At 48.5% G+C, this 26828-nt stretch overlaps 1 protein-coding gene across 2 annotated transcripts in view; it reads right to left on the reverse strand.

Moving 5' to 3' along the window:
* Positions 1 to 259: 259 nt before the first annotated feature.
* Positions 260 to 26828, reverse strand: part of LOC139240823 (formin-like protein 3) — a 196003-nt gene continuing 169434 nt past the window's right edge. For both annotated transcript variants that reach the window (XM_070869307.1, XM_070869306.1), the window contains 7 exons: positions 24872 to 25001; positions 22193 to 22356; positions 17664 to 17765; positions 9608 to 9703; positions 7930 to 8053; positions 6504 to 6629; positions 260 to 328 (listed from right to left, as the gene is read on the reverse strand). In XM_070869307.1, the coding sequence (XP_070725408.1) occupies positions 6538 to 6629; positions 7930 to 8053; positions 9608 to 9703; positions 17664 to 17765; positions 22193 to 22356; positions 24872 to 25001 (708 nt within the window). In that variant the 3' untranslated portion in view covers positions 260 to 328; positions 6504 to 6537. The remainder of the gene's footprint in view (positions 329 to 6503; positions 6630 to 7929; positions 8054 to 9607; positions 9704 to 17663; positions 17766 to 22192; positions 22357 to 24871; positions 25002 to 26828) is intronic.

Below are 26828 nucleotides of genomic sequence, written 5' to 3' on the forward strand. Positions count from 1 at the left end.
AAGATTTTTTTCCCCCCCCTCAAAAAAAATAAGGGGGGAGAGGGGGTGTTCTATCTGTCTCGATTTTTTTCTCCACACAATACCATTTTTCTTTTGCACTCGTGTGTCGTGGATTAGGAAGATGCACGTGCAGGAAATTCATTGCAGGGAGGCGTCGGGACCAAGAAAAAAAAAAGTTCATCCCAAGATGCTCCTCAATGAAAGTTTTTAATAACACTGTCTTTTTGGTCGCAGTTTTCCCCCCCCACCCCCCCCCCTTTTCTTCAGAGGCGTTTCCACCCGTGTCGTATCACCGCGTCTGCGCGTCGGTACGGTTGACTTCTAAGATCTGCGGGAGATAGAAACCAAAAAGAAAAGGGTAAAGGCAATTGGTTACCAATGACTTCGCTCTGCTGGTTGGCCAATGAGAGGTAAGCAAGTGGCAAAACAAAGCAGCTCTGCAGGGAAGCGGGTCCGAAACAGCGGCAAGACGCCAAGTTACGCACAACCAAAATGGCGGCAAGCAATAGCAAATGGTACCTTTGTGAATATGCACACACACACACACACGCACTTATCCAGCCAACGGGTTTAGGTTAATACAAAAGCAAAAATACTGCGGATGCTGGAATCAAATAAAAACAGAAAATGCTGGAAATCTCAGCGGGTCAGGCAGCAGCTGTGGAGAGAAACAGAGTTAACGTTTTGGGTCAGTGACCTCAAATGTTAACTCTGTTTCTCGCGCCACAGATGCTGCCAAGACCTGCTGAGTGTGTTTCCAGTATTTCCTGTTTTTATAACGGGTGTTGGGAAATGGATGGTTATTTTCAAAATCGACTTGAAATCAGCCACAGCCCGATGTACAGCAGAAACTGAGTGCAAGGCAAGACTCCCCACGCGTTGCACTTAAATGGTTGCCTTTTCCATACTCTTTTCTTATGGCTTCAGCATTTAGATGGTCGAGGACACCCCGTTAAGGAAGAGCTGGCACCGCCACCCATGTCCGACCAAAGTGCTCCCCCTGCTGTTAGCAGAGTGCAATGGCAACACAGCTCAGCTGCCTGCCTCCTATTGGATGGAAGGAAGCTGGCACGGAGAACAGCTTGGCAACTCTCGTCATTCACTGGACACATTGGCCGCCGCCTCCCCTTTGCCCAGTTGCCGTCAGATCCACAATCTCACCCACCTCCTTCACCCGGGAGGGAGGGGCAGCACAGGCACTCAATGTCACGCTGCGACTGAACCACCAGCCGTTACCCTCGTGCGAGATGGACTGATCTCGTCACTTTGTTTGCGCCCCTCTAAAGATACACCAATGTGCTCCATTTAAATGGCCAAGGGCCAATAAGATGCACAACATATCATGAGGAAGGCAAATGGGTGTTGGAATGTTGGTCGTTATTGCAAGGGACCTTGGGGGTCCTTGTACATGAAACACAAAAAGTTAGTATGCAGGTACAGCAAGTAATCAGGAAGGCAAATGGAATGTTGGCCTTTAAGGGGGATAGAGTATAAAAGCAGAGAAGTCCTGCTACAACTGTACAGGGTATTGGTGAGGCCACATCTGGAGTATTGCATACAGTTTTGGTCTCCGTATTTAAGGAAGGATATACTTGCATTGTTCAGAGAAGGCTCACTAGGTTGATTCCGGAGATAAGGGGGTTGACTTATGAGGAAAGGTTGAGTAGGTTGGGCCTATACACATTGGAGTTCAGAAGAAGGAGAGGTGATCTTATCGAAACATATAAGATAATGAGGGGACCCGACAAGGTGGATGCAGAGAGGATGTTTCCACTCATAGGGGAATCTAGAACTGGGGCCACAGTTTCAGAATAAGGGGTCATTCATTAAAAACAGAAATGAGGAGGAATTTCTTCTCTGAGGGTTGTAAATCTATGGAATTCTCTGCCCCAGAGAGCTGTGGAGCCTGGGTCATTGAATATATTTAAGGCAGAGAGGGGCAGATTTTTGAATGATAAGGGAGTAAAGGATTATGGGGAGCGGGCAGGAAAGTGGAGCTGAGTCCATGATCAGATCAGCCACGATCTTATTGAATGGTGGAGCAGGCTCGAGGGGCCAAATGGCCGACTCCTGCTCCTATTTCTTATGTTCTTACGAGACCAACATAGGAGAGAAGGGAAGCCTCACAAAGGGAAGCCTCCAGGAGCCCAAAAATACACAACAGAAAAACTAAGATATCTTCTGAAAGGCAACAGATATTAAGGTGATTTATTTTCTTAATATAAATAGAAAGAGGGTGGTGGCCAGGGATGGGTTTACTCTACATAGGAACAGGAGGCGGCCATTCAGCCCTTCACGCCTGTTCCGCCATCCAATGGCTGATTTGTATCCGGACTCCATCTACCTACCCGGGCTCCAGATCCCTCAATAACCCTTCGCTCTCAGATTTACAGGAAGTACTCCCCCTGCCTTTCTGTCGCCTTCAGCCCCAAGGCTGGACATTTTTTGAAACAATTCAGGTACAATCTGCTCAACAATTTCTGCTTTCATGTTTGACTGCAAAAAATAAATAAATTATTTGAGTTGACTTGCAGCCAAAAGTGACAATTTATCCCATTGTCCAATCAAAGAGAGGCACCCTTCTAAAACTCCTTTCTCAAAACAAGGTCGAGTAATGATCAAAGTTACCAATGGTCCCATCACCCAGGTGAGGATACCAGAAAATTATGTCCCTGAGCCAGTACTTAAAATTCCTGAAAAGTGCTGCAAGGATGTGATTGCACTAGAGAGGGTAGGAGATTTACCAGGATGTTGCACTAGGGAGGGTACAGAGGAGATTTACCAGGATGTTGCACTAGAGAGGGTACAGAGGAGATTTACCAGGATGTTGCACTAGGGAGGGTACAGAGGAGATTTACCAGGATGTTGCACTAGAGAGGGCACAGAGGAGATTTACCAGGATGTTGCACTAGAGAGGATACAGAGGAGATTTACCAGGATGTTGCACTAGAGAGGGTACAGAGGAGATTTACCAGGATGTTGCACTGGAGAGGGTACAGAGGAGATTTACCAGGTTGTTGCACTAGAGGGTACAGGGGAGATTTACCACTCCCTCAGCACTGCACTGAAGTGTCAGACTAGATTGTGTGCTCAAGTCTCTGGAGTGGGACTTGAACCCACAACCTTCTGACCCAGAAGCGAGGGTGCCGCGGCTGAATACTCGAAGTTGGCCACTACCCTGATGCCCTCCACAGTCCAGTAGCCTGCCAACACTCAAGTCCCTCGTCACAAATGTCAAGAATGTCCACATGGGTGTGGGTACCAGGGAAACAGTACCCCAAGTAAGAGTTACTGTCTTCAGGCGAGCAAGGGAAACAACTGAAAAAACAAAATGATTGAATGAAGAGCCACTATAGCTGAGTGCTATGATCAGCATGTGCCCATATACTGGGATGCCGCCAACTGACTGGAACAAGACAGTCATGTATTGGATTTCAGGCAACTCATGTTCCTTGTAGTGCGTAGCAACTAGTGAAATGGAGCTTGGAGCTGGTTCTGCTTCTTATGGGCACCAACAGAGAGACCTGGGGGTATATGTGTAGAAACTGTTGAAGGTGGCAGGGCAGATTGAGAAAGCAGTTAAAAATGCTTACGGGATCCTGGGCTTCATGAATAGAGGCATAGAGTACAAAAGTGTGCAAATTATGGTGAACCTTTATAAAACACTGGTTCGGCCTCAACTGGAGTATTCTGGGCACCGCACTTTAGGAAGGATGTGAAGGCCTTAGAGAGGGAGCAGAGAAGATTTACGAGAATGGTTCCAGGGATGAGGGACTTCAGTGACGTGGATGGACTGGAGAAGCTGGGGTTGTTCTCCTTAGAGCAGAGAAGGTTGAGAGGAGATTTGATCGAGGTGTTCAAAATCATGAGGGGTCTGGACAGAGTAGATAGAGAGAAACTGTTCCCATTGGTGGAAGGGTCGAGAACCAGAGGACACAGATTTAAGGCGATTGGCAGAAGAACCAAAGGCGACATGAGGAAAAACTTTTTTACGCAGAGAGTGGTTAGGATCTGGAATGCACGGCCTGAGAGGGTTGTGGAGGTAGACTCAATCGTGGCTTTCAAAAGGGAATTGGATAAATACCTGAAGGAAAACATTTTGCAGGGCTACGGGGAAAGGGCGGGGGAGTGGGACTGGCTGAGGTGCTCTGAGAGAGCCGGCACGGGCTCGATGGGCCGAATGGCCTCCTTCTGTGCTGTAACCACTCTATGATTGTAAGGATTTATTGTGTGAAAACCACACGAGCCTGTGAAAGAAAGGAGTCTCAGAATTGTCTGGCAACACGGGGTCAATTTTGCAACTGCACTTTTGTTTGAGTCTGAAGTCGGCATTTGTTTAATAGCTGCATCTGGGTGTCAAAATTCTAAAGTTGATCAATATTCTTCAAGAAAAATAAAATATTAAAAAGTTGTACATTTTTTGCAATAGTTTCTCCAAGCAGATCAGTTGACCGAGATTGTAAACCAAAAAGCATCTCAAAACCTTCGCCCTCCCGGAGGGCTGGGATTTAATGCTCGATTCACAATCGCATTTCATTTCGGGCGACAGAGGTTGGGGCCGGAGCTGGCAAGCACGCTAGTTTCATTGTTGCAGCCGTGCATTCAACGAGCCCTTACCCGCGTTGGAGAATTTGGAAAATTACGGATCACACTCTTCCCTTCAGCTAAAGAAATGAAGAAAATGAAGATGAATGAATGACGGAGATGAAAGAGAAGGAAAAAAAAAAAAGAGAAGGGATTCCGACCATCGGCAGTTTTACTCGTCCTGAGAACGTCAGCGAAAAGCCATGAGAGGAGAAATTTGGTTGGATTGGCGCCCGCGAGCGCCGGCATTCGTGCCACTCGGCAAATTCAGTGTGCCGGCACCGGCAGCGCTGAGGAGTATCACCCCGGGAGCGGCGTATCAGTGCGTAATGCCCCCGGTATCGACACGGATGCAAAATGTGGTTTGCGCTGCACCCGTAGCGCCCCCTAGTGACCCCACCAGAGAATGCTGGCAAGCAGAGCTGTCCCGGGGTGCGAAGGGAAGGAATGACTGCGTGAGGTTAAGTGTGAGTGATATATTTTTTTTGCGATTTAACTTTATTTGGGGCGAGTCATGTATGAGAGAGTGTTTTTTGCGTTTTTTTTGTTCAGATTCTTCTTTTCCCCCCCCCAGGGAGGCCTCTCTGAGGTTGCAAAGACGACGGCTCTTTAGCACGGGATATTCAGTTGCTCACCCGGCCTAGCGCCCTAAAAGAAGTGTGGAATGCTTCCCTTAGCGCCCTGCTCCACACTCGGGGTGCAACCGCCGAATTTTGTGGCTCCCGTCGCGAACCATTTCCCGGCGCTAAATTTCGCGACCGCCCGACAATAGCGCCTCCAACCAAATTTCTAGCCCACGGTGCCGAGGGGAGGAGACGACTGTAATCCTTTCAGATATTAGAATTCCTTTCACTTACTTTAATGGCCCCAGAATAGGCGAGACGTTGCAATTTGAAAAGATGATGAGATGTCACTGGGACTACACGTTCAATTAGGAATGCAAGGAGAGCAGCAAAGGATGACGAGAATGGATATGGGAAAGAATGAATGGAAGAGCTTTGCAAAAATATCAGGCACACGAAGGAACAACGTCATTCTCTCGCCTAAAATTGAAACACTTGCCTTGTAGCATTCTGCCGTTGCACTGTTCTGCAGATAGCAGAAGACAACCTTGGCTGGTGACGTTCTACTTGGCCATCAATGTTGCTTTACAACAGCTACCAAGAGGCAACAGCCCCACCACCACCCCATTTGAACCAATAGCACCCCCCCCCCCCCACCACCCCATTTGAACCAATAGCATCCCCCCAGCACCCCATTTGAACCAATAGCCCCCCACCCCCCCAACCTCGTTCTTCCTCTCAACTAAACGCGACATTGGGGACCTTGCATTGGTGTTTGGACAAACCATTTTACTAGCTGGATGCATCCAGGTCTGAATGGTTGTTTCCCCTGGCTGGGAGTGTCTAGAACTAGGGATCACGGTCTCAGAATAAAGGGGTCGGCCATTTAAAATAGAAATGAGGAGGAATTTCATCACTCAGAGGCTGGTGAATCTTTGGAATTCTCTGCCCCAGAGGGCAGTGGATGCCGAGTCTCTGAACATATTCAAGGCGGAGATCGACAGATTTTTGGAATCTAGCAGAATCAAGGGATACGGAGATCGGGCAGGAAAGTGGAGCTGACGTCAATGGTTAGCCATGATCTGATTGAATGGCGGAGCAGGCTCGAGGGGCCGTGTGTGGCCGACTTCTGCTCCTATTTCTTATTAAATCCCTGCCTCGACTGGCAAACTCAGTGTTCCACCATCGACTGCAAGGAGCCATTTCCTGGAACACCAGAGATGAATTGAACGATCGTGCACAGGGAATTTAGAAAAGAAAGTGCTCAAGGGTTAATTAAAATGGATCATGTAAAACGATCATTCCCTTTTAAAAGAAACAATCAGACACACAATGGAAAAAAAAAATGATATAAACCTGTCACAGCTGTAGACTGTAGCGGGCACAAGCATTAACAATTGGACTCTTCACACAATGACGTTTCACAGAAGAACCTGGACCCACGCTTGGCGGTTCGGGCTGTGAAGGGCACACTCTTCAGCACTGCAGAAAGAAGAATGCGCAATAGAGAGAGGGGAGGAAGAGAGAGAGAGAGAGAGAAAAAGAGAGAGAGAGAGTGAGAAAAGCAGAAGGGGGAAAAAAAAAGAGAAAAATAAACCACATCAAATCATACAGTAGAGAGAAGCCTCAATGCCCTCACAATGCAAAAAAGCAACACATGCAATTGAAGGTGAAACCTTTGTCAGGACGGCCATTATTTTTTGGACAACTGCATCATCAAAAATATGGAGCGGAATGTCCCATTCCATCAAGTATCATGCAACATGACAAGAGGGTCCACCTTTCAAATAAAACAAGACTTAAAGAAACCCCTTCCCGCCACCAACTGATTACCCACTTTGAAATGACCTCATAGATCAAGCACCAACACCAGGTATTAAGCAGAGCCAGTACGGGAAAGAATCCCAATAAGAATGAAGACACCTCAGACGCAGTCAGGGCAGAGAGAGAAGTGCATCGGCCAGTTCTGGGCTTTGCTCACGGCCGATTGGGAGTGAAACCCTTCAGAGACACAGTTGGGGTTTTACCAGGAGTTTCTGTATAGAATACTTCCAGGACCAGCTCAACTGAAGAGCAGTCTTCGATCGGTCACCTCCACAACTCTGCATTCGGCAGAATTGGCGCATGTCTCTCGGTCTCGTTTTGGAGCACAGACTGGCGGCGAACAAGCAAAGCTTGAAACTCAGGAGCACAAGTTGGAGCAAGATCAGATACCTGGATTAATGGCTTTCACAAACCCCGAACCCAATTGCAGCCAATTGATTTGATCCCTTACAACAGCAAAAAAAAAAGCTGGAAAACTATAGGTGCTTGCGAGAGGCCTATTCTGGGATCCAAACCACATCTGTTTCATGCCATTGATATTTAAAGCAGAATATAAATGCTTGGCCACACAGTCACGCATTTAAACAAGGCAACTGGTTCGAACAGAACAAAATAGGAAATCCCACCCAAACAAGTCTGTTAATCTTGGCACTCAAGCGATGTAACTGGATCAAGTTTTCAGCAAGAATGTTCAGGGCAGTGGCTTCAACAGCTCAAGGAAATGCTCCAAAAGCACAAACTCGCTGCAACTGGCTCAGTTGTACGCAATCATACGGCCCATCACATTTTATCTACACTTCAGGAATCCAAAAAAGAAAAAATATAGGCAACTTTTATTGGAAATAGAAGACCATCTGAATTATCAGTGAGGACAACAGACTGGAGAGCACGAAGATGACCAGCCAACTTCTGCCACCAACCCACCGAACCTGACCCATGACGTATTCCTGGCCTTTACCTGTGATGATGTCTTCAATGGTTCCGTCTTTCCCTTCATACACCGGTCGGTGATCTTTGACCTGCCGTCTCCGCAACTCAGCAATCAGCTCCTGCTGCTGCCGTTTGTTCCGGTGGCAAGGAGACTGAAAGAAAAAAAAAATCATCTTTACTGAAGAGGTAGACCTGAATAAGCCACCAGGCTCTTTCACTATTTTCCAGCTTAGTGTCCAAGATACATCAATATACATTGAAAGTTACTGAAAACAAAATATAAGAAATAAAATCCGGTATGTAGAAACTAGAAGGGGGGGGGGGGGGGGTCGCGGCAGGGCAAAATGCCTTTTGTTTACAGCCCCATTAGCGCCTCCAGGGGGTGCTAATGGGACACAACAAAGTTAGCGCCCGGGGGAAGGGGGTCAATCGCACCTCCGGAGAAATTGTGCCGAAGGGTTTGGTCGGGGGGGGGGGGGGCGCTGTGGCATTGGCACCACGCCCCACGATTTGCCATCGGCGTGCGGGACGCCCCCTCACCTACCACTTTGCGTCCCGCGGGGGAAATTGCACCGCGGGCGGCAAAGATGGCATCGGCCGATGTCACCACCAGCTTCGCCTGAAGGGGAGGCCCCGTGCGCGCCCCGGCCCCGACTCCGACTCTTCTGTCGGCCCGACAATGGCGGCCCTTCGCCTCGACCGGGTTGCCACCCTGCGTTATGGGTGCCGGGCTGTTGGCCCGGACAAGGGCGCCCCTGGTGGCCCAGTAGCCACAAAGAGACTGCAGAGCGTGCAGCGGCCCGCCCCTTTAATCGAAGGGGAGCGGCATTCTGCCACGGCAGTGCTACGCGGAACATTTGCGCAGTGCTGACGTTGCCGGCGTTGGGCTCCAGAGCGCGGTGCTGAGCGCGCCCCTCCATGGACACAGAATTCTTTTGAGTTTAAGAAAGATTTGCTCTCTCAATTCTCTGAAGTTGGTCACGTGAATTTGATAAGGCAAGCAACAGGCCCTCTGGAAACTGCATTTCACCAAGTTCGGCCCTCCTCCCCTGAAGGAGTAGGCCCACACCGTGGTGCAGTTCCACAGGGGTCAGCAGCCCTCTGCTACAGCACCCAAGTGGCCATTCCACATGTGCGAGCCTAGAGTCAGCCGTGCCTCAGTGGGCAGCACTCTCGCCTCGGAGTCAGAAGGTTGTGGGTTCAAGTCCCACTCCAGGGACTGGAGCACATAAATCCAGGCTGACGCTCCCAGTGCAGTGCTGAGGGAGTGTGGCACTGTCGGAGGTGCCGTCTTTCAGAGGCCCCGTCACATTACAACAGCGACTACGCTTCAAAAGTGCTTTAGGACATCCTGAGGTCGTGAAAGGCGCTATATAATTGAAAGTTCTTTCTCTTTTTAAGACAATGAATGTTGACGGGCTATTCCACCACGATGGCGGTACCCAATCGTTTTATATATTGACAACCACATAAATGCGCCTTCCAGCAGCTGTTAACTGAAGAGTAATCAGGAGCAAGCCCAATTGGCCTTTTCCTGATTCCTGAAGACTTTGCCTTCACCATGCCCGCCCCCCCCACCCCCGCATCCTTGGTCTCCTGGCTATGATGAGCACAGGTCAAGGGTCGAAGTGGAGACATTCCTGGTCTGCCTGGGGCTCAGTTGCAGCTTCCTCGAAGTGAGATTAAAGCCAGTGTGCGTCACATACCTTTTGGTCCTGTTGAAGCTTGGCTTCCTGTGCCAGCATCTTCTCTCTCAAAGCTTGCTCCTGCTTTTTCCTCAGCTCATTTTCCTGTTCTGCTTCCTGGAAACAGATTAGGAGATACATGCTTAGCGGTGCTCCTTTCGATGTCCATCTGTCAGTTGCTTTCTTAAGCAGTTGCTGTGGTCGCTAATGGTGTGAAGCAACATGTTCACTCCGTTCCTCCATGGGAAAGCATCTCATCTCTGCTCAGCGAGCGACAGAGCTATCAGCCATAGAGTCACACAGCACAGGAGGTAGCCATTCGGCCCATCGTGCCTGGGCCGGTTCTTTGAAAGTGCGATCCAATTAATCCCACTTCCCCTGCTCTTTCCTCAGAGCGATGCAATTTTTTTCATCTACAAATATATATCCAATTCCCTTTTGAAAGATGCTATTAAATCTGCTTCCACAACCCTTTCATTCCATTCCAGCTGCGTTTTAAACAAAAGAAAATCTCCCCTCCGGTTCTTTTGCCAATTATTTTAAATCTGTCTCCTCTGGTTACTGACCCTCCTGCCACTGGAAACCGTTTCTCCTCATTTACACCATCAAAACCCTCCCCAATAGTGAACACGTCTATTAAATCTCCCCTTAAATCTCTGCTCTAAGGAGAACAATCCCAGCTTCTCCACATAACTGAAGTTCCCCATCCCTGGTACCATTCTAGTCAATCCCCTCTGCACCCTCTCAAAGGCCTTGACATCCTTCCTAAAGTGTGGTGCCCAGAAGTGGGCACAGTACCCCCCCCCCCAGCTGGGGCCTAACCAGGTATACCCATGCAGGTATAAAAACTCGTGTCCCATCCTTCTGTGACAGTGCATTGGAATACCAACAAGCTGATCATTGAGTCCCTCTGTAAGCCCCCCCCACCATCATTAGATTAAAGACGTCATTGCTTGCAATGCAGCAACGTGAACATAAGAACAAAAGAATTAGGAACAGGAGTAGGCCATCTAGCCCCTCGAGCCTGCTCCGCCATTCAAAAAAGATCATGGCTGATCTGGCCGTGGCCTCAGCTCCACTTACCCGCCCGCTCCCCATAACCCTTAATTTCCTTATTGGTTAAAAATCTATCTGTGATTTGAATACATTCAATGAGCTAGCCTCAACTGCTTCCTTGGGCAGAGAATTCCACAGATTCACAACCCTCTGGGAGAAGAAATTCCTTCTCAACTCGGTTCTAAATTGGCTCCCCCGTATTTTGAGGTTGTGCCCCCTAGTTCTAGTCTCCTCGACCAGTGGAAACAACCTCTCTGCCTCTATCTTGTCTATCCCTTTCATTATTTTAAATGTTTCTATAAGATCACCCCTCATCCTTCTGAACTCCAACGAGTAAAGACCCAGTCTACTCAATCTATTATCATAAGGTAACCCCCTCATCTCCGGAATCAGCCGAGTGAATCGTCTCTGTACCCCCTCCAAAGCTAGTATATCCTTCCTTAAGTCAGGTGACTAAAACTGCACGTAGTACTCCAGGTGTGGCCTCACCAATACCCTGTACAGTTGCAGCAGGACCTCCCTGCTTTTGTACTCCATCCCTCTCGCAATGAAGGCCAACATTCCATTTGCCTTCCTGATTACCTGCTGCACCTGCAAACTAACTTTTTGGGATCCAAAAAGAGTTTCATGCACAAGGACCCCCAGGTCCCTCTGCACCACAGCATGTTGTAATTTCTCTCCATTCAAATAATATTCCCTTTTACTGTTTTTTTTTCCAAGGTGGATGACCTCACATTTTCCGACATTGTATTCCATCTGCCAAACCTTAGCCCATTCGCTTAATCTATCTGAATCTCTTTGCAGCCTCTCTCTGTCCTCTACACAACCCACTTTCCCACTAATCTTTGGGTCATCTGCATGGCACTTCAGTGTTAGAGTTGCCACCATTACCTGGAAGAAAATCACAAAGTCGTGCAAAGAATCTCGCATTATTTACAGTCAAAACTACAAAATCCTCAATTACATCACCCTTTAGACCTCTCATTCCTGGCAGAATTCTACTGAATCTCTGCTGTGCTCTTTCCAGGTCTTCAATATCCCTCCTGTAATGGGGAGGCCCAGAACGGTGATTGGAGCGCGGGCAGGTACAGCAGGAGCAGCGAGGTCGGGGCGAAGGAGCGCTGAGAGACTGTGGAGGGATGTGATCGGGGCCCAGGAGAGGCGAGAGTTCGGGGCCAGGGGCAGCACGGGCCAGCCCCCACTGCGATATGTGCGCACACTGGGTCCGTGCAGCAGAGCAGGTCTCCAGTCATCTTGGACCTTGCCACTGGACCAAGGCCTAGCTCGGTCAAGCCAGTGTGGTGGCTGGTGTGCAACGGCCACCCCACGTTAAAAAAATCCACGCACAGGCATCTTCCACCCTTCAGGATGTAGTTCGGGACCTGGAATATTAGGTCCTTCACCCGTGAACTTTTTGACGTGGAAGCAAGTCATCCTCGATTCGAGGGACTGCCGATGATAAGGACACATTCGACACCGAGAAGATGTCAACTTGACAAGATGGCGAGGTACCACCTCGTGTCTCTGGAGTCACAGCTTCCAGGGACCCTCAGATCTCTTGATTGGAGCTTCAGTACCCCGCGTTAATAGAAAGTTGAAGACGAAAAACAACCAGTTATTAAATCATTTTGCATAGTATTTACAGCACAGAAACTGGCCATTCGGTCCAACTGGTCCATGCTCCACACGAGCCTCCTCCCACCCTGCTACATCTCACCCTATTAGCATAACCCTCTATTCCCTTCTCCCTCATGTACTTATCTAGGCTTCCTTTAAATCCATCCATACTATTCTCCTCAACCACTCCCTGTGGTAGTGAGTTGCACATTCTCACCACTCTCTGGGTGAAAACGTTTGTCCTGAAATTTGCGTCTTTGCATTGCATGTCGTTGGTTTTGCAACGTAAACATTCAATGATTTAGTGGCGTGGTTGACCTTCGACCTATATTGGACACAGGCCCATATTTATTACAGCATAATGGAGCTCCTTATTTGGTATAGTTCTGAGCACAGACAAGTAAAAGGCGCAACTAACATTGAGGTGAAGTAAAGATGGATTTTCAAAGTCAATCAGCACAGCAGCTGCGTTTACTGAAGGACAGGGGTTTCAATTCTTTGTTAAAACAGTATTTCAATTGTGAACCCACACAAATCGCACATGCTTCAAAAAATAACTGCAGAAACATAGTACAAAATGGCACTTTCTACTCAGAGAGGGCCCCTGCTCGGCTCAGTTTGCAAGCCTAGTCTGCTACTAATGGACACACAGGAACAAGAGGAGGGCATTCAGCCCCTCAGCCCTACATTGCTATTCAATTAGATCATGGCTGATCGGTACCTCGACTCCACTTACCCTCCTAAGCTCTATACCGCTTCATACCCTTACCCAAGGGTTTTCAGATCAGCCATGATCTTATTGAATGGTGGAGCAAGCTCGAGGGGCCAAATGGCCTATTCCGGCTTGTATCTTATGCCCAACAAAAATCTAGCGATCTGGGTCTTGAAAGCTCCAATTGTCCCCCTGAATCCACAGCCTTTTTTTTTGGGGGGGGGGGGCGGTGAGGAAAGAGAGTTCCAGATTTCCACAACCATGTGTGAGAAAAAGTGCTACCCGATTTCACTCTGAAATGGCCAAGTTAATATCCGCTCATTCTTAATATCCCCCACCAGAGGAAACAGTTGATCTGTATCTATCCCATCGAATCCTTTGAGCATTGTGAACACCTCGGTCAGATCTCCCGTCAATCTTCTACAGACCAGCAAGTTCTGCTGTCAGCTGAGTTAGCTGATCCAGCCAGGACATCGGTATGGGTGCGACAATTCACCAGAGCAATCAGCTAGGACTTTCACTCCTGACCAGCGAGTCTTGCTGGAGGGTGCATGCATGAGGGCTTCAAGTTGAGGATAAGAAATAGGAACAGGAGTAGACCATACGGCCCTCAAGCCTGCTCCGCCATTTAATACGATCATGGCTGATCCGATCATGGACTCAGCTCCACTTCCCTGCCCGCTCCCCATAACCCCTTAATCCCTTATCGGTTAAGAAACTGTCCATCTCTGTTTATTCAATGTACCGGCTTCCACAGCTCTGAGGCGGTGAATTCCACAGATTTACAACCCTGAGAAAAGAAATTCCTCCTCATTGCAGAATAAGGGGCCGCCCATTTAAAACTAAGATTATGCCCTCTAGTTCTAGTCTCCCCCATCAGTGGAAACATCCTCTCTGCATCCACCTTGTCAAGCCCCCTCATAATCTTATACGTTTCGATAAGATCACCTCTCATTCTTCTGAACGCCAATGAGTAGAGGCCCGACCTACTCAACCTTTCCTAATAAGGTCAACCAGAATCAACCTAGTGAACCTGGGATCAGATTCCACATTGAAGGCCCTCACAATGAAACACCATTGAGGTTCACTGGCCAGGCTCGGACATGAAGGATGGCCGATTGGGCCAGTTATTCGACAGCGCCCATCGAGTCATATTCACCGCATGACTCAGCACCTTCAAGACACGAGAGGAAAGGGAAACCGTGTTAGGGAGTCAGCCTTGACAGAACCCGCTGAGAATTGAGCACAAACATCTCGAAGAACTTCTGTGGGAGTTCTTTGGATTTCCCGGCGTGCTTTCGGAGGAGACGCTGGAGAAAGGGTGTGAATGGCTAAAAACCTTCACTGCAGCCAGGATAACAGTAGGGGGTGCTGCTGGTGGCCTCGGTACTTTGGGCATTGTGGGTGGGGAAGTTAACAGGGCTCCTGCTCACTACCTGGTGGCACAAGTGTGCATAGGTTAGGATGGGAATGGGCTCCACTGTGCTGCCTTCCCAATGTGGAATAACCGGTCGCCTGTCACTTTAATTCCCCGCTCTATTCCCACTCTGACCTCGGCCTCCTGCACTGTTCCAATGAAGCTCCTGTCCGCGTTCCTCCGGGATTGGCGCCGATCTTCCACTGAAGTGGCAGCAGGAGATCGGGACAACCTGCCCCTGCAGCAGTGGTTTCCATATTTACGAAAGGATATACTTGCTTTGGAGGCAGTTCAGAGAAGGTTCACTAGGCTGATTCCGGGGATGAGGGGGGATTGAGGAAAGGTTGAGGAGGTTGGGCCTCTACTCATTGGAATTCAGAAGAATGAGAGGTGAACTTATCGAAACATATAAGATTATGAGGGGGCTTGACAAGGTGGATGCAGAGAGGATGTTTCCACTGATGGGGGAGACTAGAACCAGGGGGCATGATCTTAGAATAAGGGGCCGCCCATTTAAAACTGAGATGAGGAGGAATTTCTTCTCTGAGGGTTGTCAATCTGTGGAATTCGCTGCTGTGGAGGCTGGGTCATTGAATAAATTTAAGACAGAAATAGAGAGTTTCTTAAATGATAAGGGATTAAGGGGTTATGGGGAGCGGGCAGGGAAGTGGAGTTGAGTCCATGATCGGATCAGCCATGATCGTATTGAATGGCGGAGGAGGCTCGAGGGGCCGTATGGCCGACTCCTGTTCCTAATTCTTATGTTCTTATGTAAGTTCTATAACCTAAACTCTCGGCCAAGTTTTGAATCTTAAATCAGACATTGGCAAAAAAATCCGACTGCAGCCCTTAATGGGTTAAGAATGCAGTTCGTCTTTTCATCGAAAATTAAAGCAGGCGATAAACTCTTTACTCAAATGGCGTCCTCAGCTACTTCAAGAACCCCTAAACCACCACTGTGCAGTATGCGAGAGATCTGCTGGCTGTTTTACTTTGCTGAACTGAAAGCCTAATGTGATCATCGACCTGATTGACAGGATTCGCCTTTCATCCACATCCAGTGTTTTTATTGTTTCAACGAACAGTCCGCAACGTGGGAGCAAGTGGGTGGTCCGTACCAGGTGGCCATCAGGAGCTCAGGAAATGAGAGGCATCTGCTAGATAATGCCAGGAAACGAGTGGATTCATTAACTCCATCCCACGCCATTCAGCAGCTCAGTGCCCTTTCACAGGTGGCTGTGGTTTTGGCCCTTCAGGCTGGGAATCACAAGCAGGGACAGTTTCACCAGAAATCAGCTCGTCTCATTTTGAGCAACAAATGGCAAGTGACCAGGGGAGGGGGCGGAGAGATGAGTCTGCTGTCCAGACCATTCAAAACAAGCCTTGCATCGTCAACTAAGGCACTCCATACAATAACCTGGGCCTCGCATGCACAACTCTGCCTCATTCTCCCCCGCTTAATACATGCCAATAGATTTGAAACATCTCTGGCAACAGTCACAACAGAAACAGTACTGATCTGAATTATATCAGAAGATCAAAGAATATATAAAAAGCAGGATAACAATGGATCTCCATCAAACCCAAGATTGTTTTCTTTTAATAGATGCACTTGGCTCCTACCAATGGCTTATGAGTTAATGCACCCTCTGGTTTGATACAGAGCCACAGAGTGCCGGAGTGCGTCAAGGAGGCTGAGGACAGGGATGTGCGAGTGCGAGTGGAGCGGAGAATTAAAGTGACAGGCGACCGGTTATCCCACATTAGGGAGGACAGCACAGTCGAGCCCATTCCCATCCTAACCCATGCCCTCTGGTGTGCACACTCCAGCCGGGGTCACCGGGTCGTGATCAGGAGCAGGAGCCCTGTTAACGTCCCCACCCCCACCCACAAGGCCCAAAGCACCGAGGCCACCAGCAGCGCCCCCTGCTGTTATCCTGCCGGCGATGTGCTAACTTGGCTGCTGGTGGCCTCGGTGCTTTGGGCCTTGTGGGTGGGGGTGGGGACGTTAACAGGGCTCCTGCTCCTGATCACGACCCGGTGACCCCGGCTGGAGTGCGCACACTAGAGGGCATGGGTTAGGATGGGAATGGGCTCGACTGTGCTGTCCTCCCCAATGTGGAATAACCGGTCGCCTGTCACTTTAATTCTCCGCTCCACTCACACATCACTGTCCTCAGCCTCCTACACTATTCCAATGAAGCTCGAGGAACAGCACCTCCTCTTTTGTTTAGGCACTTCAGACCATATTTCTTTTCCCTTTTTTTTTTTACAACCCCCACCCTTTTTTTTCTCTTTCCCATGGCAGTTGGTGATGATTCTACCATTCACATTCTATCTAGACCCATCTTTTGTTTGTTAACTTATGCCATTACCATCTCCTTTTTGCCCATCATCCCTTTTGTCTCTCTAATCTCTACTGCCTTCCACCCGATCACAGACCTTCCCCTTTTGTTCTGTCCTCCCCTCCCCCTTTCAATGCCCCTGCACTTCCTTAAGAAGCTGTTCCACCTCAAACTTTGGACGAAGGGTCACAGACCCGAAACTCGGTTTCTCTCTCCACAGACGCTGCCTGACCTGCTGAGTATGTCCAGCATTTTCTGCTTTTATGGCCACATTTGCTGTCTGGTCTCACCCATGAAGAATGGCCATCCACATCCAAGCCAGGAGTCAATGCCTTCAGGGCTTTGGGGAGGATAAGGGCGAGGGGGAGAAAGAGGGAAAAAAAGGGCACTAGCTTCTCCGTTCAATGAGGCGATCAGACACAATCCTGAAGGTTTCAGAGGAAATCACTGTCGGCCAGCGTGGACACGATGGGCCGAAATGGCCTCCTTCTGCGCTGTAAATTTCTATGTTTCTATTAGTCTCGGTAAAGGCAGACCATAATATAGTTCAACTTTTGGAGGTAATTTTTCATTCATGTGAACAAAGAACTACTATTTTTTGGACCGTATGATGTGGTACACCATGACATCACCCAGCACCCTTCCCCATTGACTAAATGGGGCCTAAACGACAGTGCGGCCCAGCTGTTTTATCCTCATTCCCCTTTCTTTAATTCAATTTAAAGCTGCTGATGCCACTGGGTAAAAGTTGTTTCAGTATTTAAGTTGCAGCCAAGGCCTCGTTAACTTCGCCACGTCATATTAACGGCCACCTGCTTTCTAAGGGCAGCATCAAAAACCTCCACGCCGCCAGAACTACCATTTGAAGCTGCGGGAATGCCAAATGGATGCAAAAAAAAAAACCCAAACAGACCAGCTCAAAGATCTTACCCTGTAGGACTTGACAAACCGGACGAAGACGGGGAAGAAGACAGATGGGGGCGTTGTCTTGGGATTTTCTCCAAAATACTCAACCACTTTATTGTACGCTTCCTGTACAGGGCAAAAAGGAAATTAGGTACACAGTCTCATTAACCCTCCATCTTCACCAGGTTACAGTTACAACAATAGAGCTTGCTTTTTTTTTTTTTAATAGCAGCCATGTTTTTCTTTTCCTTGCTCTCTCTCGCTGGCAAAGGTTAAAGGTCAGAGATCAAGCAACGAGGCGTAATTTCAATACACCACAAATTAATGACCTTTGCACTTCTGTGAAGGAACTGTTGATTTGGTTTCCTTGCAGTTTCTCACTCACTTTCTCGCTCAAAAGCACAGATTATGTTTACTCAAACACTTGGCTGCGAGGCAGGGAGTCCACTGCAGTCTAACATTTTCCCACACATTCGATTTTATCCCGGGTCTCTCCCCAAACTTCAGACAATGACTCAGCAGAAAACCCAATGCACAAGTCACAGGAGAGCAAGGTACACTCCCACTTTACAATTTATTTTACGTATCCTGTGCCCTGGTGTGGCTCAGTGAGCCAGTGTTCAATTTGTGCCTGAACCCTTAAAGACAACTGCAGAATTTCAACAGCAAAATCATGTAGAAATTCTGCAGTCGTGTCCACCACCAGGCTCGAGGGGCTGAATGGCCGACTCCTGTTTCCACGCTCAACCTCCTATAGTTAGGGTTGCCAACCCTCCAGGATTGGCCTGGAGTCTCCAGGTGTAACGTATGGACCTGAGAGTATGCTGGTTGGTTGAGCTGTTGAGTTGGGAGTGGCTCAGCCAGTCACGTGATATACACAAAACTCAATAAAACCCCAGCCAGTTGGGTTCGGGGGATCCACGATGAGGCAAGTGATTGAGAGCCTGGTGGATGAACTGGTAATGTGTAGTGTGATTGTTAAACCTTTGCTAATAAACCAACTAGTTCTTAAGAACTCATAGCAACACATTGCTATTAAGCAGAGAACCCATGAAGCAAATTAATTCCTGGTGCAATGTAAGATTCATCTTCAGATACTGCTGCAAGCAAATCTGAGAGAAAAGTCATTGGGGGCATTAAAAAAGTGTTATTTTCATTTTTTTTTCAACACTTCCATTTATGAGTTATGAAAGATATTGGAGATTGGAAAAGAGGCCATTTGACTGGCAGCCAAGAATCAACCAATTGGGTAACCAAGTGTCTGTCCGCTTTCCAATTGGTCGTGGGAAGGCGGTGCATGCAAGGATGGACAGGTCAGGTGACCAATGGCCGGAACGTGGGGGCGGGGCCATGACACAATCCTGAAAGGTTCCAGAGGAGATTCCAGTTTCAGCAAAGGCAGACCATTATATGGTTCAACTATTGAGTTCATTCTCATTCACGTGCACAAGAAATTTTATTTTTGGGGGGGGACCGTAGACACAGAAACGTAGTGCGCCATGATGTCACTCAGCACCCTGCCCCCATGGTGCTCTGCATCTCGGATTGTGTCCAACGGTGATGAAACCGCCAGGAACGTGCCCAACCTTGGTTGGCAACCCTACTTCTAGTTGGTGCCAATTGCGATTTGCCGGCTAGACGCGATGGGACGGTTCCTCCCCTCCATCTGCAACACTTGAGATTTGGAACGCAAATACCAACGACACAGATTTAATGCTGGACGGCTTTGCATGAAAAAATTAATTCATCAAGATTCAACTATTCCTTTGTAGAATGACGTAATGTTCTTTTGGTCAGTGTGGTCAGAAAGCTGAAAATTAATGATCGGTGCGGTGCAGTTGCAAGGATGGATGCCAACAGACACACTGCAGTGGAGATAACAGATTATCTGTCAGATACTTTGGACCTCAACGAGAGGCTATTTACTTTATTATTGCAGTCAGCGAGTGCTGACACTAGTTAAAGGTGATTGAGTACTTGGAGTACTGTGCACAGTTCTGGTCGCCATATTATATAAAGGAGAGGCGCAATGGAGAGGGTGCAAAAAAGATTTACAAGGATGATACCAGAAATGCGAGGGTATACATATCAGGAAAGGATGAACAGGCTGGGTCTCTTTTCGCTTGAAAAGAGAAGGCTGAGGGGTGACCTAATAAAGGTCTTTGAAATGATGAAAGGTTTTGATAGAGTGGATACAGAGAGGATGTTTCCACTTGTAGGGAAGAACATAACTAGAGGCCATCAATATAAGATAGTCACCAAGAAATCCAATGGGGAATTCAGGAGAAACTTCTTTACCCAGAGAGTGGTGAGAATGTGGAACTCGCTGCCACAGGGAGTGGTTGAAGCGATTATTATTTAAGGGGAAGCTAGACAAGTGTATGAGGGAGAAGGGAACAGAGGGTTATGCTGATAGATTTAGATGAGCAAAGACGGGAGGAGGCTCGAGTGGAGCATAGACGCCGGCGTGGACTGGTTGGGCCGAACGGCCTGTTTCTGTGCCGTATATTCGATGTAACTAGGCAAAGTGATTGCACGTTAATGGGGTGTGAGCTAATGAGGGAACATCCATCGCTGCCCAAAATAAACAGTACACTTAACTCACTGAAAGCGGCAACTTTGCAATGGACGACAATGGAAACAGAAAATGGTCGGCACTTTTTGCCCGATTTAACCGAATGGACAAGTTAAATGGGTGCGGTTTAAACCTTGGGGACTGCACAGTGTCAGCAATTGGTCATCAAGTGTGCTTCTCCTGTAAGCTGTCCTTCTGGTCATGCGATCACAAGATGGCGATAGATGAGGAAAGCCAATGTAGATCACCCATCCAGAAACAGCCCACAGTCCCCCCACCCAGGTTTCTTGAACAATTCCAGAACTTTTGCCTCCACCAACTGACCCAACCTTTAAGTCCATGCCACATGTTGCTAACTCGGTGTGTGAAGAACAACTTCCTGATTACCAGTGCTAAATTTGAGGTTCACCAGTTTGAACCTGCGACCCCTTGCCCTGCTGTCATGGTCTAATTTGAAGTATTGTTCTGGATTTCATTTTTCTATACTACTTACTATCTTATGTACCTCGGTGTGAATCAGTGGGGCTCAGTTGACAGCACTCTTGCTTTTGAGTCAGAAGGCTCTGGGTTTCAAGTCCCATGCTAGGACTTGAGCACATAATCTAAGCTGACGCTCCAGTGCAGTGCTGAAGGAGTGCTGCACTGTCAGAGGTTCCATCTTCCAGATGAGACGTTAAACCGAGGCCCCGCCTGCCTGATCAGGTCGATGTGAAAGGTCGCATGGCACTATTTGAAGAGCAGCGAGTTCCACCAGTGTCCCAGCCAACATTCCACCCAGACCTCTTACCGCTAAAGGCAATTAACTGGCCATTTATCTCATTGCTATTGGTGAGATCTTGTTGTGTGCAAAATGGCTACCACATAATAATCACGCCCGTGTGTGCCATTGACCAAAATTGGACACACTAATGTAGGTTTCATGTTTTCTCTTCAACTGGAACAGGGGGTTACACGAGGAGAAATCAAAACTTTAACTTGACGGACTTTTATATCTTGGAGTGTGGTCACTGTTGTAATGTAGGAAATGCGGAAGACAGTTTTGCACACAGCAAGCTCCCACAAACAGCAATGCGATAATGACCAGATAATCTGTTTTTTTGTTATGTTGATAGAGGGATAAATATTGGCTGGGACACCAGGGAGAACTCCCCTGCTCTTCTTCAAAATAATGCCTTTAGATCGTTTACGTTCACCAGAGAGGGCGGACAAGGCCTCAAGATCCTATGATGAGTTTGGAATCTTAGCACTCCTGGGGGGGGGGGGGGGGAGGGAAATAAAGGTTCGTGCCTTCTGGGAACCGGGAGCAAATGATTTTCGTCCGGATACGACGGGGCAACCGGCTCCTGGCAAAATTCCACGGGAGTTTGGCGGCGGCGGTAACCGGTAGCGCCTGGCTCCGCTGCACTGGCGATCTTACAGCCCGGCACTCCGCTTGTGTGCCGGGCTGCTGCCACGGCAACATCCACCCCCACCCCCCCCCCACACTTCCCTGGTGGTCCAGGGATGGTCCCGTTTCCCGCCCGCAGAATCCCCTTTAATGAAACGGAGTGCCCTGTCTACGCGCCAGTGCTACGGGATGTACCACTGCAAACTTCGCGGAGGCTTCGCGCCCCGCTCCCGCCCCACGTTTTCCGCTCCACTTCCTCTCGGGGGCGGCAATCTGAATATAGGTCACGGGGTGGGACGTCCACGTCTGGCGCAGGAACCCCCCCCCTGCCTTGCGGATAGTAGCGTCCCCAAATTCACAACCCTGGTCTTTTCATAATCTCTCACCTCTTACAGTAGGGACAGGGCAATAGACCTATTGGTTGGCGGGGGGGGGGGGGCGGGAAACAAGGTCAGTGCTAACCCTTTCACATTTAGGGCTCATGTTGTACCTGACCAAGGCTGAAAACCCTTGATTTAGTCATTGGGTGCAAAGAATAAAAAGCAAAGCTGTTTGACAGAGAGAGGCAGCTCGGTGATGCGTTCTACTTGCCTGTGCAGTTCTGGAATCTCTCTGAAGTTTCTCCAGCTTCCCTTCATTTTGTGACAGGAAATCCTTCAGCACCACATTGTGCTCATGCATGCTGCTCTCCCGTTTGACCAGCTCCATGTTGTGCCCCATCTCCTTTACGTCCAACAGGACGTTTTCCAATGACACTGCAAGAGGAAATGATGTGAAAAGCTCATTAAAACGCCTGGAAGCTGTCTCTATCAATGCACCCTGTGGCAAACAGACTCAAGCAGCAAAGGTTCACCAGACTGATTCCAGGGATGGCTGGACTGACATACGAGGAGAGACTGGATCGACTGGGCCTTTATACACTGGAGTTTAGAAGGATGAGAGGGGCTCTCATAGAAACGTATAAGATTCTGACGGGACGGAACAGGAAGAATGCTCCTGATGTTGGGGAAGTCCAGAACCAGGGGACATAGTCGTAGGATAAGGGGTAGGCCATTTAGGACTGAGATGAGGAGAAACTTCTTCACTCAGAGTTGTTAACCTGTGGAATTCCCTGCCGCAGAGAGTTGTTGATGCCAGTTCATTGGATATATTCAAGAGGGAGTTAGATATGGCCCTTATGGCCAAGGGGATCAAAGGGTATGGAGAGAAAGCAGGAAAGGGATACTGAGAGAATGATCAGCCATGATCTTATTGAATGGCAGTGCAGGCTCGAAGGGCCGAATGGCCTAATCCTGCACCTATTTTCTATGTTTCTATGTTTCTTTCACAAGACTGGAGAACGAGGTTTGAAACTTAATACAATCTCTCCCTACGTACTACGTTACTTCCTATGCAGTTTGGTCAATGGCACTCAAAAATGTCACAAGGAGATGCCCAAAGAAACTCACCCTTTGACTTCCCGTTCCTTTAGGAAAACCATCTATATTCCACGGTGCCATCGCCACAGAATGATACAGCACAGGAGGCCATTCAGCCCATCGTGCCTGTGCTGGCTCTTTGGTAGAACGATCCAACTAGTCCCACTCCCCCTGCTCTTTCCCCACAGCCCTGCAAAGCTTTTCTTTACAGTATTTACCCAATTCCCTTTTGAAAGTTACTATCGAATCCACTTCCACCACCCTTTCAGGTAGTGTGTTCCAGATCACAACTCACTGCATAAAAAAATGTTTCTTTCCTCTTCTTTTGCCAATCACCTTAAATCTGTGTCCTCTGGTTAACAACCCTTCTGCCACTGGAAGCACTTTCCCTTCATGATTTTAAACACCTCCATCGAATCTACTCTTAACCTTCTCTGCTCAAAGGAGAACAACCCCGGCTCCTCTAGTCTCTCGACATAACTGGAGTCCCTCTATTCCTGGTACCATTCTGGTCCATCTCCTCTGCACCCTCAAGGTCCTGACATCCTTCCTAGAGTGTGGTGGCCTGAATTGGACACAATACTCCAGCTGAGGCCTAACCAGTGATTTAGAAAGGTTTAGTATAACTTCCTGGCTCTCCTGGATTAAGGGCCAACAGTGACCATTGGTGATACTCGTGGGCCTGCACTTCACGCGCTTGGATGACCGTCTTCTGCCCGCTATATTAAGCGAGGTGGTATCCCATTCATTTGAAATGGGCCGATGGCTGTTATAATAGTGGACAGAAGAATAACAAAAAATACATGAGGGGTCTGCCTGCTAATATCGCAACACAGTATTTCTGGCATCAAGAGACATGGCAATCCACGCTTCTGGGAGTATGTGTCCCTTCACCTATTTTGGTATTGTTCTATAATTCAGATTAAAGCCCTACTTTGAAGACCGAATAGAGATCTTCAAAATTATGAAGGAGTTTGATAGGGTTGCCGTAGAGAAGATGTTTCCAGTAGTCTTAATCCTCTCCAATATCTTGACATGTTTCCCAAAGTGTGGTTCCCAGCTGATGCCTAACCAGTGATTTATGAAGGTTTAGCATCTTCTGTTGGCACAGTGAAATTCGAATGATCCCATGTAATGAATCGAGATATGATGCCATGTCTTACTAGCACAGCACATTGTCACGCCAACACTCATAAGAACATAAGAAATAGGAACAGGAGTAGGCCATACGGCCCCTCGAGCCTGCTCCGCCATTTAATACGATCATGGCTGATCCGATCATGGACTCAGGTCCACTTTCCTGCCTGCTCCCCATAACCCCTTATCGCTCAAGAAACTGTCTATCTCTCTCTCAAATTTATCCAATGTCCCAGCTTCCACAGCTCTCTGAGGCAGCAAATTCCACAGATTTACAACCCTAAGAAATTCCTCCTCATCTCAGTTTTAAATGGGCTGCCCCTTATTCTAAGACCATGCCCTCTAGTTCTAGTCTCCCCCATCAGTGGAAACATCCTCTCTGCATCCACCTTGTCGAGCCCCCTCATAATCTTATACATTGCGATAAGATCACCTCTCATTCTTCTGAATTCCAATGAGTAGAGGCCCAACCTCCTCAACCTTTCCTCATAAGTCAACCCCCTCATCTCCGGAATTAACCGAGTGAACCTTCTCTGAACTGCCTCCAAAGCAAGTATATCCTTTCGTAACGGGTCTTCATCAATTGTCTCCCATCTCCTCCCATAAGCGGCCAGCCACACCCCCAGCACCTTGCTCAAGTGGCTGCTCAGTACGCTGATCCTTCATGTGGGAGCTACGACAGTGAATGCCAGCGGGCTACTCCACGGACACTGACCTGCCGCGGCCTTCTCGATGAAGTGCAGCTCACTCCAGAACGTGGCGATGTTAGAGTATTTCTTCTTTACGGCGATCGCAATGTAGTGCAACAGGGTCAGCTTACGATCAGTGGATTTTGTATCCAAGAGCTGGACAGAAAAACACATTTTAAATCTGAGAATCATTTTGCCCTTTATTCATCATCCACAGCCATCTTTTACAAACACTCTTGAATTATCAAACTCCTCACAAGGCATCAAATTAAAGAAAAAGCCAGCAGCAACCCAGTGCTTGACAAGCATTACCTCCCCGCCTCCCCCCCCCCGCAAGCCAAATTGACTCCCCTCCTCAAGGGATGCTGTCCGACAAGTAGGCCTTACTTACCTCATCCCAAGTAGCCACGCTTTCTGTGTGAGCTTAGTCATTAAAGGCCGCTTTTCAAGCCCTAACCTCTCTTCCGCCAGGAACAGTGAGGTCGGGGGCGGGGATTTGAATCGCATTCCCACATCAATCATTTTTACTTGCCTGAACTCAGGCACAGGAAGGGCGTCTGCCCCAGAAGGGTGGGGGCCTAATTTAAACAGCCATGTCGTGTCCTGATGGCATCACTGCCAGAGAAAGCAGATGGCAGCAAACCATCAAGACCACAGGAGGCTCAGGCATATATTTGTTTCAAAGCTTTTTTTTTAAATTAAAAAAAGGTTCTTTGTGGGCTAGGAGGAGCAGAAGTGCCTCGAGCCTCCCCTGCCCCCAGTCTTCCCCCTCCCTCCAATCACGGACTTGCTGACCACCAACCCCCACACCCGCCTTTTCAATACATACTTAACTTGCCTCTCCCACCTCATTCTGCCCTCGGCTCACTGCTGGAGACATCAACAGGTCATGGTGGGATTTGAACACCCGACCTCTGGGTTGCTGGTCCAGAAGAATCTTTACCACCAAACCGGACTCATGGGGTTAAGTTACGAGGAGAGATTACACAAACAAGGGTTGTAGTCCCTGGAATTTAGACGGTTAAGGGGTGACCTGATGGAAGTTTTCAGGATATTAAGGGGTAGATAGAGAGAAAGTATTCCCGCTGGTTGGGGGGTCTAGGACTAGGGAGCATAGTCTAAACATTAGGGCCAGACCTTTCAGGAGTGAAATTAGGAAACACTTCTACACACAGAGGGTGGTAGAGGTTTGGGACACTCTTCCACAAACGTCAATTGATGCTGGAGCAATTGTTAACTTTAAATCGGAGATGGATAGCTTTTTGTTAACCAAAGGTATTAAAAATATGGGATAAAGGCGGATATGTGGAGTTGGGTCACAGATCAGCCATGATCTCATTGAATGACAGAACAGGCTCGAGGGGCTGAATGGCCTCCTCCTGCTCCTATGGCAACAGGCTCGAGGAGCTGAATGGCCTCCTCCTGCTCCTATGGCAACAGGCTCGAGGGGCTGAATGGCCTCCTCCTGCTCCTATGGCAACAGGGTCAAGGGGCTGAATGGCCTCCTCCTGCTCCTATGGCAACAGGCTCGAGGGGCTGAATGGCCTCCTCCTGCTCCTATGGCAACAGGCTCGAGGGGCTGAATGGCCTCCTCCTGCTCCTATGGCAACAGGCTCGAGGGGCTGAATGGCCTCCTCCTGCTCCTATGGCAACAGGCTCGAGGGGCTGAATGGCCTCCTCCTGCTCCTAATTGAGAAATGCATCTCCGGGAAAGGGGGCGGGAACCATATTCAACATTCATAAAACATTATTGTTGCTCTCGTCCCACTGCCTGCTTGTGGGGATTACAATCTGAAGTGGGAATTCCCTGCACGAGGCACCTGACCAACCCGAGTCGCGATGGGTTGCTCGGGTGGTTGCTCCAGACGACCAACAACATTAAAAGCTGAACTGTGCTTCAAACTTCCCGAAATACCAGTTTTACCTTTACCCTCTGCCTGAATGACTTGCTGCAAGGAGAATAACACGACGTGAATAATTTTC

This window comes from Pristiophorus japonicus, chromosome X (assembly GCF_044704955.1).
Source record: "Pristiophorus japonicus isolate sPriJap1 chromosome X, sPriJap1.hap1, whole genome shotgun sequence".
Lineage (NCBI taxonomy): Eukaryota > Metazoa > Chordata > Chondrichthyes > Pristiophoridae > Pristiophorus > Pristiophorus japonicus.